Raw genomic sequence first — 14,723 nt, 5'->3', positions numbered from 1 at the left:
GACAAAGGTGAATATGAGAACATTGTAGAAACCTTAAAGAATGTACCTAAACTGAAGCTGCATGAGATAGAAGGAGCTCTACTAGAGCAAGAGACCAAGGTCAAAGAGAAGAAATGGCTGGACTCAATAGCTGGAGAAGAAAAAGCATTCTTCACCCGAGGAGGATTCTCTCGAGGACGAGAACGAGAAAGAGGCAGAGTAGGAGGAAGGACCTTCACTTGTCACAACTGTGGGAAGCCAGGACACATGGCAAGAGACCGCTACAGCAAACCCAGTGGAGAAGGAACGACATCGGCAAACTTCATGAAGGCTCCTAAGGAAATGGAGTCAGATCATCTTTTCTGAGAGAGAGAGAGAGAAACCCCACAACCCAATGTAACTTGCCCCAACAGAGTAAAACCACCTCTGAGCCACCGATGATGTAGGCCATGTGGTAGATGTATGTGTGAGCATTTTAGTCAAGGTCACGGGCACTTGTAGTAGCCTTGGACATATAGAGAGAGAGTGTGTCAAGGACTATGAGTTTAGGGACTTGAGGCACTGGTCGCGGACTACCAAGTAAGAGGGAAATTTGGTATAGGGTCAAGGTGTGCTAGGATTATTCACTTGAGGGGAGGTATTGAAATATACAAGTGAATAGGGTGTGGAAGCATAGAGTGTGTGAATAGAGACATACATAAGGGTGAACATGGTGGGATAATTGTTATTCAAGACTCCGGGTGTAAGGAACCAATATGTGGAACAAGCTTGTTCGATGCTTACGTATCAATTTGAAGCCATTAGTGCGAAAGCCTTATGGGTACATTCTACTCTATGCCCCACTCCCACTCCCGCCCCCCCCCCCCCCCCCCCCCCCCCCCCCCGCGCCCCTCCCTCCTACATTCACCCCTTGACCGTCCTACTTCTATATCTATGCCTTCTGTAATCCTAAAGGAGCATTACAAAAGGCAATGCTTGGAAGAAGAAGCCACTGAGATGGTGCATATTGTGAGAAAGAAGAGATGAGAGAAGAGACAATGTACTCAAGAACTCATCAATGAATCACTAGCCAACTTGATTAGAAATGAACTACAATGCCTCATATATATAGGCACAAGATGAACAGATCTCCAGAAAAGTTCCTCCACCCTTTCCTTGTCACGTGCATCCCGCACTTGGATGCCACGTAGACATTCTGTACAGAAGGTGCAGGACCTGGGATGGTGAACTGGTCCCATGTGAGCCCAGTCCGGGACGAGTCAGCCAGGGATCCATCTCAGTCGTCCGAGGTCAGGTGTGCATTGTCCTGCACATGAGTCCAAGGTCAGGTGTGCATTGTCCTGCACATGAAGCAGTGCCAGTCCGCGCTGTGAGTCTCCCTCTGGAATGATGTCGGATGTGCTGTGTATCTGGTTTGCAACTGGATGCTAGACATCTGTAGGCATGTAGTTTGCATGTAGAGATGGGGTCAGCCCATAGGGCTACCCCAGGACAAGGGTTTGCATGGGCATACTTAGATGGGCATGGGGGAGGTGTAGAACCACCCCCAAGGGGCCAGGAGGGCCCAAGACTTTGCCCACCAGCCAAGGCAAGGGCTGGAGGGGCAGTCGGCCAGCTCCAGAGCCTCTGGACAGGCAGCCGACAGAGGGTAAAAACCCTAGAACAGCAGGCGGCCAGGTGTGGGGGGCAGTCCCACACCTATGCGCAGCATGCCCAGCAGCCAGGGGCTGTCCCAGAGTCATGCGCAGGCTGGACAGGTGTGAAAACACTTTATTAAAGTGTGAACACAATTTATTACAAGACTCAGTCGTGGGGCTGTTATGAGCAGGCCGACTGGATGATAGGAGGGGTATAAAAGCCCAAGTCATAATTCATTTCATCCATCTCACAATTCACCAAGAGCCTCAAGCATTCAAGGGCCAGGACAGCCAAGGGTTTGCTAAAGCTAAGGGGTGAAGGACTGAAGGTCAAGGGCAGGTTTTCCAGCCAAGAAAAGGTCAAGTACTTTGTATTTGTTTTCAGATTTACATCATTCTAATAAAGCAAATACACCATCCGTGGTGGGGGCCCTACAGAGGGTAATTGGGACCCAATACTGTGTCCTCTCCATCTCCCCCTTCTCTCTCTATTTTCTGCACATCGTCTTTGAGTTTGTGCGTTAATTCCGTCGCGAAAAGAGTGCTGATTTCTGAGTTTTGAAGTACCGATCCTTCTCCGAAGCTTCCGCATATTACATTCCTCCACCCAAAAATGTGTAAATAGGAAAAAATGAAAATAAATGCTATAAATCCCAAAAATGCCTAGAGGCTAAAGAGTGTGCCACTAGCGTGACATCATCTGGAGATGACACCTTTCCAACACCTCCTCTTCAGGTCCAGATGGGAGGACCAACGCCAACGCGCTGAAAAAGATAATCAAAGGTAGGTCGAGAAAGAGGCTTAGTAAACAAATCAGCAACATTATCTTTGGTAGGACAATACTCAAGCTGAATGCGACCTTCAGAAATCCAATCACGAACAAAATGAAAATGAACATCAATGTGTTTGGATCGTCCTCGAATACCTGGATTTTTGGCTAAAGCAATAGCACTCTGTGAATCTGAGTAGATGAGTGTCAGAGTAGATGAACATCCAAGGTGATTCAAAATTTGCTGAAGCCAAAGTGCTTCAGAAGTGGCATCAAGATATGACTTGTACTCTGCTTCTGTCGATGAAGAAGAAGTAATTCGCTGCTTTTGACATTTCCAAGAAACAAGTCCTTTACCAAGCATAAAACAATAGCCTGATATGGAACGCCTAGTATCAATACACCCTGCCCAATCAGAATCTGAGTAACCAATAAGTGTATCTCCACCTGCATAAGAAATGCCATACTCAAGAGTTCCATGAAGATATCGAAGAACCCTCAAAGCTGCCTGCCAATGAGATCAACGAGGCTGTGAAGAGAATTGGCTGAGAATACTCATAGCATAGGAGAGATCTGGCCGAGTGTTAACCAAATAAAGTAGAGAACCAATAAGTTGGCGATACTCTGTAGAATCAACCTCAAGGGAATCATCATCTTTGGATAATTTTGAATTAGGATTTATGGGACAAGTGAGTGATGCACAATCATGCATGCCATATTTCTCAAGCAACCTTAAAGTATACTTCTTTTGACAAAGAAAGATGCCAAAAGCAAATTGCCACACTTCTAAACCAAGAAAATAGTGGAGTAGTCCAAGATCAGTCATGGCAAATGATGTTGTGAGTTGAGTTTGAACCCATTTGAGTAGGTCCAAATTAGAGCCAGTGAGTGTCAAATCATCCACATAAAGCACAAGAATGCATATATCATCATCCACAATAAGCACATAAAGATTAGGATCTGCATGAGTCCTCTCAAAATGTAGAGAAAGGAGAAAACTGTTAATCTTCTAATACCAAGCTCGAGCTCGAGGAGCTTGCTTAAGACCATAAAGAGCTTTCTGTAATAAATACACATCATGTTCATGACCCTGTGCAATAAAACCTTCAGGTTGTGCACATAAACTTCCTCCTCTAAATCTCCATTCAAGAAGACAGATTTAACATCCATTTGATATATAGGCCAGGCATAGTGTGAAGCAAGAGCAAAAACAACACGAATAGTAGAATATCTGGCAATAGAAGCAAAAGTTTCATCAAAGTCTTCACCTTCTTTTTGAGCATAACCTTTAGTAACAAGTCGTGCCTTGTACTTATCAAGAGCACCATCAGAATGAAACTTGACTTTGAAAATCCACTTAACACCAATGACCTTTTTATGTGAAGGTCGTGGAACTAACTGCCATGTGTTATTAGATTCAATAGAAGAAATCTCTGCTTGCATTGCTTCACACCAATGTGGTAAGGAAAGAGCTTCCTTAACCGTTTCAGGCTCAAACACATCACCAATATGAGACATCAAGGCAATATTTATTGAAGGGCGTGTACGTAAGACACGTATAGTAGATTGTTGAGCATCTGAAAGTGATATACCTAAATCCTGAGTGAACCCATTTTGGAGGACCAGAAGTCCGTGTAGAATCCAATGAAGTAGTAGGTGTCGCAATCGAAATGGATGGAGGGGATGAAGTAGGAACTGATGGTGTAGATGAGGATGAGACTATAGGGAATGAGAGAGGCTCAAGCTCAAGACATGGAAATGGATCTGAGAGAGATGTAGAAGGTGGTAACTCATCAAGCCAAAAACATGCTCATCAAAGATGGCATCATGTAAAAGAACAATATCCTCACGAGAAGGATCCCAAAAACGGAACCCTTTGGAGCGAGAAGCATATCCTGTGAATATCATAGGTTTGGACTTAGCATCAAGAGTCCTCCTCTTAGAAGAAGGCACATGCACATGAGCAACACAACCAAAGACATGAAAATGAGAAACAATAGGCTTGTGGCCTGTGAAAGCCTCCTCTGGAGTCATGCCGTCCACTGCTTTCGTAAGAGAGCGATTGAGAAGATAAACTGAAGTAGCTATAGCCTAACCCCAAAAGGAGGAAGGTAGCTTCGCATGACGTAAGAGGGAGCGGGCCATTTCCTTCACCGTTCTATTCTTTCTTTCAACCACACCATTCTGCTGAGGAGTGTAGGGTATGGTGGTTTGTCGTTGTATGCCTTTTGAAGCTAGAAAATCCTCAAATGCTGTAAACTCACCTCCATTGTCAATCCTAAGAAAAGATACCTTTTGACTTGCTTGATTCTCCATTTGGGCAAGCCAAACCTTGAAATGAGAAAGAGCATCAGACTTCTTAGGTAAGAAATAAACCCATGATTTGCGAGAGAAGTCATCCACAAGAAGCATATAATACTTGGATCCACCAAGCGATTGTACTTCCATAGGTCTTGCAAGATCAGCATGAATAAGCTCAAGTATGCGTGTGGCCCTATGAGTAGCCTCCTCTGAAAAGAAGCCCGATGTTACTTTCCTTGAGCACAAGAAGAACAAATGTGATGGCGAGGTTCTGAAGCTTTGGTAGACCTGTAACCATGTCATGTGAGACAAGATGTTGCAAAGTAGCAAGAGGAACATGGCCAAAGCGGAAATGCTATAGATCACTATCTTCATTAGAAACGACTCATGTGGTGGCAACTGTGCTGTAAAAGAGCTTATATGATAAAGCCCAGCATTTTGATAACCATGTGCCACACAAGAAAGTGACTGTCTATCAATGATTTCAATCACTTCATCATCAATCCCAAGACCTTTAGAAGTAGCCTTAGAGATAGAAAATAAGTTGGCAGACATCTTAGGCACATGCAAAACATCATGTAAGATAGCATCTCCAAAAGAAACATCACCAATACCAATCACAAGGAGAGACGAAGCATCACCAATGTGTACTGATGAAGAGATAGACTTATGGTTTTCCAATAAGGAAGAACTATTCGTCATGTGAGAGGTAGCACCACTGTCGGCAATCCACTCATCCGCAGTATGCGTATCAAGATCTTTGATTACCACAAGTGATGTGTCACATGAAGAAGTAGAAGACATAGCAACATATGCAACCTTGGCGTTAACGTCTTCCTTCTTGTCTTTGTCTTTGTCGTGAGAAGATGTTGATGTAGAAGAACCCTTAGATTTGGATTGAAGTTCAGCTTTTACCTCCTTGGATGCCGCCTTCTTAGCAAAACAACGATCCTCCGTATGGCCACTATGACCACAGAAAGTACACTCCTTGGAAGAATCCTTTGATTTGTCCTTGTCGCCTTTGGTTGAAGAATCTTTAGCATTGAAATTAGAGCCTTTGCGTTGATCATTCCCCTTGCCTTGGCTTACAAAAGCCGAGTCCTTTTTGTTTTGCTTGCGAGTAAGGCACTTATCATGAAGAAGACCCATAGTCTCTTCAAAGGAAGGGAAAGGAACTCGAAGAAAGATGTTATCTTTGAACGATTCAAAAGAAGAAGGTAATTTACCAAGTAGCTTGTGGACCGGATTGCTTACCAATGTACCAAACTCTTCAAGTTGCCGCTTGATTCGATTGAATTCTCCAAGCTTCTCCACTATGTTGTCGGATTCAGAGATAGAAAGCTTATCCAAATCTTCTTCCAACTTAGCTATCTTAACCGTTGAAAGTCTTCCATATTGCATTTGTATAGCGTGCCATAATTGTTGAGCCGTACTCCTTGTAGAAAGAAATTGAGACACAACCGATGTAGACATGCCATGCACAAGTAAAGCTTTGATCCGTACATCCATATAGGTTTGATATTGAGAAGACACCATATGAGGAGAAGTGATTATAGACCACACCCCGGCGCTTTCCAAAAGAAGTTGCATAAACAAGGACCAAGTGTGGTAGTTGTTTGGGGTAAGCTTTTGTGAATCGGAAAGACTTGGGAGGCTCAAAGATTGAGTGAATGGGTTAAAGGGCTGATATGATTGAGTGGGGAGAGGAGTAGTAGTGCAAGTAATAGAAGGAGGAATCATAGTAGATGAAGTTGCCATAAAAGGCATAGATGATGTAGGGAGATATACCATAGAGGGCATAGAAGTATGTGGATAGGAAGGCATAAAGGACAAAGAAGAAAGAGAGAAAGGATCCGTAGAAGGTAATGGATATGACGGAAAAGAGAAAGTAGAAGCACCTACCGAAGAAGGAATTGCACCAACTTCCGTTGTAGTAGTTGCCGGTCCAACCGTCGTAGGAGATGTAGGATCCATAGTATCTTCAAGTTTGCCTTTGTCTTGAAATGGCTACAAATCTCCCCACAAGAAGCCTCCAAAAAAACGCTACCGCATGTAGGGAAAACTAGTTGGCAATGTTTTCACCGCAAGTAGAGTTGTAGGACTCGGATTGAAGTGCTTTAAAAACACACTTGTAGAGGATGGTAAGGGGCTGGTTTGAAGCCTTTTGCATCATTAAATGAGTGCAAGGATGATGAGTAAGGACTTCTGCAAAAAACACAAGCAGAAATTCTGCATGCAGGTAGTCTGCGAAGAATAATTCAAAAACGGTGAGGAATTTGCGAAAACTTTCTTCTGCTAAGTTGTAGACCACGATGATTCCAGTAGGTTGCGTGGGCACAATCCTAAAAAACGCATTCGTTTAGCAGAAAATCAAAAAAATGAAAAAACACCATTGAAAGCAGGGTTGTTGAAGAGGACTAGAGGTAGAGAGGAAGAAGGATAAGGAGGCTCTATGTGCACCACCACCTTGCTCTGATACCATGTGAGAAAGAAGAGATGAGAGAAGAGACAATGTACTACTCAAGAACTCATCAATGAACCACTAGCCAACTTGATTAGAAATGAACTACAATGCCTCATATATATAGGCACAAGATGAATGGATCTCTAGAAAAGTTCCTCCACCCTTTCCTCCACCCAAAAATGTGTAAATAGGAAAAAATGGAAATGAATGCTATAAATCCCAAAAATGCCTAGAGGCTAAAGAGTGTGCCACTAGCGTGACACCATCTGGAGATGACACCTATCCAACACAGATAGAGAGTCAACAGCCATATGGAGAGCAACAAAAGACGATACAATGGCCTCCGGACTCTTCCAGCAATGTGATCTCTGACCTTGTGATTGCTGCCACAGCAGTGCCACCAAAGAAGAACTCCTTAATGACCGACTGGTGGCTGTGAACCTTATCAGAGGTAAAATGAGCAACAGCTTCTCCATCAAGTGAACCTGTCTCACAATGACCCGCTTTAACATGGTCTCTTTCTCCATCAGCCTAGGACCGAAAACCCTCTGCAAAGACATAATTGGGTGGGTAAACCCCAGCTCACATGTGGTTGTGGAATAGTTATTGCAAGCTGTTTGCCTAGGTTTAACAAAAGGATCATAAGGAACAGCAGGTCATTGCATTATCGACACCCCATTTGGACACAACCCCTTCATCCCATTTCATGTTGCTTCATAGTCCACCCCAACAATTTCATTCACCTCCTGGGTGTGTTCACATGCCTGCATTTATGTCAATTTTTACTTATGTGCATGAGGTCTAAATGGTTGTAGGGATGATGTTTTATTCCATAATCAAACATATATGTATGAGAAGATTGTTGGATCCACGAGGTGCATGATTCATTATGTTAGGAGCCAAAGGAAGGGGGGAGCTTTTGACCTGCTCTTGGTGCATTAGTGAGGAGATGGCTTGGTAGCATGAGTAAGCATGACTCAACATAGGATGCTTTCTCATTCTTGTATGGTCAATGATGGTTGTCTTGGTACCTGATTGACGGATGTACAAGTGGGCATACACAGTTATGTTTTTGGATTCTTATAACATGGGGGGAAGAAAAGATTACCCATTTTCATGGTTTGTTATCTTGGTTGTAAATGAGTTAAGTTACATTTGAAGTTGGGAGCAATGATGAAGAGGTGCGTGAGTTATCCCATATGCAAAGGGAATCTAAAGTGACTTGGTGCCATGAAGATGTATAAAAAGGGGTGTTCCCCTCTCATTTGGATGCAATCAAAAATCTCATTTCCATCTTGTCTCCCTCTTTAGTTATTTTTCATTCCAAGCTACAATAACAAATGATTCGTATTCTAACACTCTCTTGGTTGAACATCCATACCACAAAGAGTGTGTTTGACCTAGATTCATATGGAACACAAAGTTGCCCACCAGCTATTAGAGTGCTCACACCATGTTCACAAGGAAACACGATTCAACCACACAGATCAAGAATTTGGTAACACTACAAACTTAAGAGACCAAAAGGACCAAAAGAAAAATTCTTAGGGACAATCAGGCAATAAGAAAGATTCTATGCCCAAGAAGATTCCCAAAGAAAAAGCTAAGGAGGGCATCATTGGAGGTTACCTCCAACCGGATGAATAGACACGGTACAAGGCAGAGAACAATTGTTTCTTCTGCCACACTCTGGGACACGGGAAGAAGGATTGCACTGAGTGGCAGGCTGAAAAGTCCGCCAAGGCACCCACTTCCACAATAGCGACCATAGCATCCCCATCCGCACCTCCATCATCAGCCTCTAATGCCATTCAGCTATTGCCCGCTTTGAATTCGGTGCCACTAGTGGTATTTGATGATAAGCACGAGGGTGAGGTTGAGGGACAAGAGAAGGCTCTTATCCATGCCTATGGCATAGCAAGGGGACATCAGTTCATTGTCCTCTTCGACATGGGCAGTTCCAAGGATGCCATCTCTCCTTGGTTCCTTATCATTTAGATGTGGACGGGTTTACACCTGGTCTACGTACACATATCTCTCATAAAGCTCAACAGTTTGAGTTTCAGGTTCAGAGGGCAACATTGTAGCGGGATTTCAATGTCTCTCTCTTTTAGGGTGTGACATGATCCAATGATTCAGACAATATGCACCCATTCTTGATTGGAGACAGGACAGTTTTACTATTGTTGAAGGTTTTCTTGAGCCCATCATGATTCATGGGCATTGGAGCATTCCTTGAATACCTCTCATTTCCCACATTCACGCCCAACGAGCCATAAGAAAAGGAGCAAAGTGTGCGTTGATTTATGTCCGCTGAGCGCTCTCAGTCGTTCCAACAGCACCCACAATGGAGCAGAGGATGGCTGGTCTCCTGTCTCAATACGGCAATATTATGTTGTGAGACGACCTCCCACCCATTCGACTTGAGGACCATCACATAGAGTTGGTTCCTAGTTCAGAGCCTCCCAGCAAGTTTCCCTACCACCTTTCTAAGGCATTGGAGAGTGAGTTGGAGTAGTAGTTACCTGAGCTACTCCAGTATGGATTTATCGGGCCTTTCTCCTCCCCATTTGCCACTCCTATTCTATTTGTCCAAAAGAAGGATAAGACCGCGTGCTTATGTGGATTACAAGGCGCTAAATAGGCTGACAGTTAAGAATAGATTCCCCAGAATAGAGTACATCCTAGAGCAACTCAATGGTGCTAAAATATTATCTAAGATAGCTCTTAAGAGTGGCTACCATCAGGTTCGGATCTTTGAGGCCGACATTTCAAAAACCGCCTTCAAGACCAAGCGCGGCCACTATGAATTTGTGGTAGTGCTTTTGGACTTACCAATGCAGCAACGACGTTCAACAAGATGATGTCTCGGGTTTTTCAGGATCTCATTGGCAAATGCGTCTTCCTCTTTCTAGATGATATTCTTATCTTCTCAAGAACTACAGAGTAGCAGGAGCAAGATGTGGCAAAAGTTTTACAACTCTTACAGGAGAACGAGTTGTTTATCAATGCTAAGAAGAGTGAGTTTGGAGTATTGGAAATACATTACCTGGGATACATCATCAGCTCATCAGGTATTAATCTTGACCTTGAAAAGGTACAAGCCATACTTAATTGGGATATTCTCGAGACAGCCCAAAAAATCCACTCATTTGTGGGTCTTTGTCAGGCTTGTAGAACACATATGGGACAAGTTTTCTGACCTTGCAACACCTCTCAACGACTTACTCAACAGCGTGAAGACTTGATGCCGGAAAGTATCCAGGCAATGAAGACAGTTGCCTCTGAGTCACTAGTCTTCAAGTTGGCATCATGGGATGATCCTTTCGAGGTGATTACCGATGCCAGTAATCTAGCCATTGGAGCTGTTCTACAGCAAGATGGTAGGCCAGTGGCTTATTATAGCTGCAAGTTGAATACCGCCGAAAAGAATTATTCGGTATATGACAAAGAGTTTTTGGGGGTGATGACAACGCTTAAACATTGGAAACATTTCCTTTACGGGAGAGATTTCATAGTTAAGACATATCCTTGAAGAGGATCTGAGCTAGGTCCAGGGGGGGACCACTACAGGAGCGATCTCCTGGATTGACGACGAGGACAGGCTCTAGAGAGATGTCCCATTTGCCTCCATATGAAGCATTGGCCTAGGAGGCCAGAGTACTCCACTCGGGCTCCCCAGAGGCAAGGAAGAGATATGGTGTGAGACACTGTCTTTGGAGAGGCTACGTAGATACGAAGGGATGGAATCCCGGCCCTAGTCACCAGAAACAAGAAACGGGAATGGAAATGGGGAAACAAGTTTTTAGGGGTGGAAACAGCCGTTTCCTGTGACAACATCACTTGGGAAACGAGAAACGGCCATGAAAACGGATGGGGTCCTGAAATGGAGAAACACGTTTCTAGGGGATGAAACGGCCATTTCCTGTGACTATGATCCCGGCCACCCGAGTAAGAACTGAAGCGGTGGTGGAGGAGGATTCCATCACTCTCCCGATGGCAACACCTATTACCAAAAGGAGAGGAAGGTACTCCTTCCTAAGACCTGGAAAGCAAACTGTCACGGAAAAGCTTGAAACACCAACCAGAGGGTCGGATGCTGGGTTGAAACCATGCTGTCACCTCGCAAAGAAGGCCTCGGCCGTACGTAGTGCGACGGGGCTCAACTACATGACTCTGTCGGAAGCTGTTGGCAAGTCAAACTCAACCTTGTAGTAGCCATGCCCCAAAGAATAAATATCAGTGATCTTTCTAGGTGCGCCCAAGAGGCTAGCCTTGAGCTGTCTGCGCGCCAGGTGGCTACCCACAATCTTACATACCAAGGTGGAGGCCTCTAACGATGCGACTATCAAGGCGAGGAGCTTGAGGTCCGCTTCAAAAAAAGAAAGGCAAGGGATGGCGGGGGATGACGAAGCCGCTGCCATGGAGTCCTCATGGGGATTCAAGACCAAAAGAGGCTGAAACTTGCCATGGATAAAAAAACCCCGAGAGCGAAAAACACCTGGATTGGAAAAAGAAGCATGGAGGGGAGGTGGGAAAAAGGGGTAAGGTGGGGGAGCTGGACTTGGGGCCGAGGAGGCGAAGGAGGCAAGGGGGCTGAGGTGGAGAGGGTGGGCGGGGAGAGAAATCCCCGCGAAGAAGGATGCGAAGGGGAAGGGGCACTTGATAGACTAGGGCGTGGGGAAGGGTGTGGCTAGGGCTGCAGGCGGAGGGGAGGGGAGGGGGAGGCTGAAGAGAGGGAGGCTAGGGCTGCAGGTAGATGGCAGAGAGGGCGGCAGAAGAGAGGATGGGGGTGAAGACTGAAGGCGGAGCAGTCCAGCAGCAGCAAGAGCAGGCAAGAGAAAGCAAATGGGCTGGGGAGCTGCGCACAAGCGCACTGGCGCGGGGGGGAGGGGGTGGTTTGAACAGGGCGACAACGAGGGGGGGTGTTGCGCGCAGGGGGGGAGGGGGGGGGGGGGTGGTCCAGCTTCGCTCAATGAAAAATTTCGCGTTTCCCCCTTTCCTAAAACTATGTCATGGACTCATCTGTTTACAACAAGGGGGGCCGGAGGTTAATCAGTATATGAAGGTTGGGTTGATATAACTCATGACATGCTTGGGTTTTGCTATTCTTATCTTAGGATTTTCTTTCTAGCTTTATGCACATGAGAAGTGCATTTTGCAAGGTTGCCCTTTTAAAATAGTCATGGTCCAAATACTGCTAGCTAGGCAAGTGATCACCACTTCCAATACTACATGTGATCTAATCCAAATGTAGGTACCCCTTGGCCATGGCTTCTCAGGCTAATGCCTTCTCTACCAATATGAATCCTAGAACAATAAATTTATCTAAAACTCTACTTGCAGTGCGAAGAGGGTGAATTTTGAAAAGGTCGACACTAGAAGAAATCCTAGAACAATAAATTTATCTAAAACTATATTTACAGTGAGAAGTGGGTGAATTTTGAAAAGGTAGACAGTAGAAGAAATTGGATGTAAAACACGAACAGTGCTAAAGGATCAATAGGGCATGCTTTAAGCTGCAAATGCTAAAATTATAAAACTTTATTCTAGTGTAAGGTTTGAAATAACCTGATCTTTGTCAAGGTACTCAAATACTTTATGAAGCCTGCGTTCCTTGACACGGTTCAGTAACTGTTGAGATTTTTGACCAACATAATGCCCGTTCGCTAGCTCCTTTCTTTCTTTCCAATCCTTGGCAGCCAGTGTCTTTTTCTTGTTTTCAAGTTCAAACTTTTGCTGATATAGAAACTCACCGATTGGCAAGGCAGCTGTATTCCTCTGCACAAAAAGTCACATCAAATCCACAAATGCATAGAAACAGTGCAAGACAGCAACCACAAGTAGTACTACCAAAATTACTTTTCTGAGAGCCTGCCCCTCTTTAAAGTGTTTATTTCTCCTTGCAATATCTAATATTCCCATTATAGAGACTTGCTTACACGCACTTAGTGCACATAGTTGTTCCACACCTTTAATGTGTTATATATATACCTAGATGAATCCAGGAACATGCCCAAATTAACCTTATAAGAAAGTGCAATTTATAACCTCATGGTAGTCATCCACAAGATAGTGCAATTTTAGGTGATTCATACTTATCTTTATAGTTGTATCTGTTTTTGTAATTGTGTTTGTGGTTATATTTACATCACAACAGATATATATACATATGTGCATATATACATATGTATATATGTAGATATATACATATATACATACATATACATACATACATACATACATATATGTACATACATATACATATGTATATATATACATATATATATATATATACATATATATATATATATATATGTATATATGTAGATATATGTAGATATATACATATATATATGTATATATCTACATATCTACATATATATATGTAGATTTATACATATATATATATATATATATGTATACATATACATATATATATCTATATACATATATATATATATATGTATATATGTACATATATACATACATGTTATATACTCATGGTAGTCAACCCACAAGACTATATAACTATCAACTCCATTATGCATAGTATGGACTAGATACTACGACATCCCCACTAACGTCATCAGTGCCCAATAGTGGGTGTAGAACTCTGTATCAAGATATACTCTCACACACGCACTCCACACACACACACACAAATAATAGCATTTATTCACACAAAGCCCTTCGTACTGAGTTTCTGTCAAACCTCCGGAGATGCAATGCATACTCAGCCATAATGAAGCCTAGCACTAAGGGAAGTAGCAAATAGAAAGAGTTAGTAAAGCAAATAAGTAGTTGATAGGGAAAATGCACCGCTAAAGATAGAATTAACAAGCACAATATCAACTGGCCGCAACTCGGACGAAAACTTCACAATGTGAAATCTCCATGTCCGCTAATACGGCTGAATTATATATCTAGATGAATCCAGGAATATGCCCAAATTCACCTTTTAGAAACGTGCATGTTATATACTCATGGTAGTTAACCCACAAAGTAGTTGATAGGGCAAATGCACCGCTAAAGATAAGAAAGAATTAGCACAATATCAACTGGCTATAACTTGGACGAAAACTTCACAATGTGAAATCTGCATGTCCGCTAATACGGCTGAATTATATACCTAGATGAATCCAGGAACTTGCCCAAATTCACCTTTTAGGAACGTGCATGTTATATACTCGAGGTAGTCAACCCTCAAGACTATATAACTATCAACTCCATTATGCATAGTATGGACTAGATACTACGATATCCCCACTAACGTCATCAGTGCCCAATAGTAGGTGTAGAACTCTGTATCAAGATATGCTATATGTATATATACATATACATATGTGTATATATATATATATATATATATATATATATATATATATGTATATGTATATATATGTATATGTATGTATATGTATATGTATGTATATGTATATGTATGTATATGTATATGTATGTATATGTATATGTATGTATATGTATATATATGTATATATACACGTATGTATATATACACGTATGTATATATATACATACGTATATATATGTATACATGTATATACATGTA

The 14,723-nt window shown here is 42.9% G+C and overlaps 1 protein-coding gene across 1 annotated transcript in view; it reads right to left on the bottom strand.

Moving 5' to 3' along the window:
• Positions 1-12,694: 12,694 nt before the first annotated feature.
• The window catches only part of LOC147627644 (uncharacterized), a 55,606-nt gene continuing 53,577 nt past the window's right edge, over positions 12,695-14,723 (bottom strand). The window contains exon 11 of the mRNA XM_086814256.1: positions 12,695-12,931. Within this exon, the coding sequence (XP_086670382.1) occupies positions 12,695-12,931 (237 nt within the window). The remainder of the gene's footprint in view (positions 12,932-14,723) is intronic.

The sequence above is a fragment of the Cibotium barometz genome, chromosome 20, assembly GCF_041138505.1.
Source record: "Cibotium barometz isolate CiBa-2024 chromosome 20, ASM4113850v1, whole genome shotgun sequence".
In the NCBI taxonomy this organism is placed as follows: Eukaryota; Viridiplantae; Streptophyta; class Polypodiopsida; order Cyatheales; family Cibotiaceae; genus Cibotium; species Cibotium barometz.
This window is presented reverse-complemented; position numbering and strand designations above follow the sequence as displayed.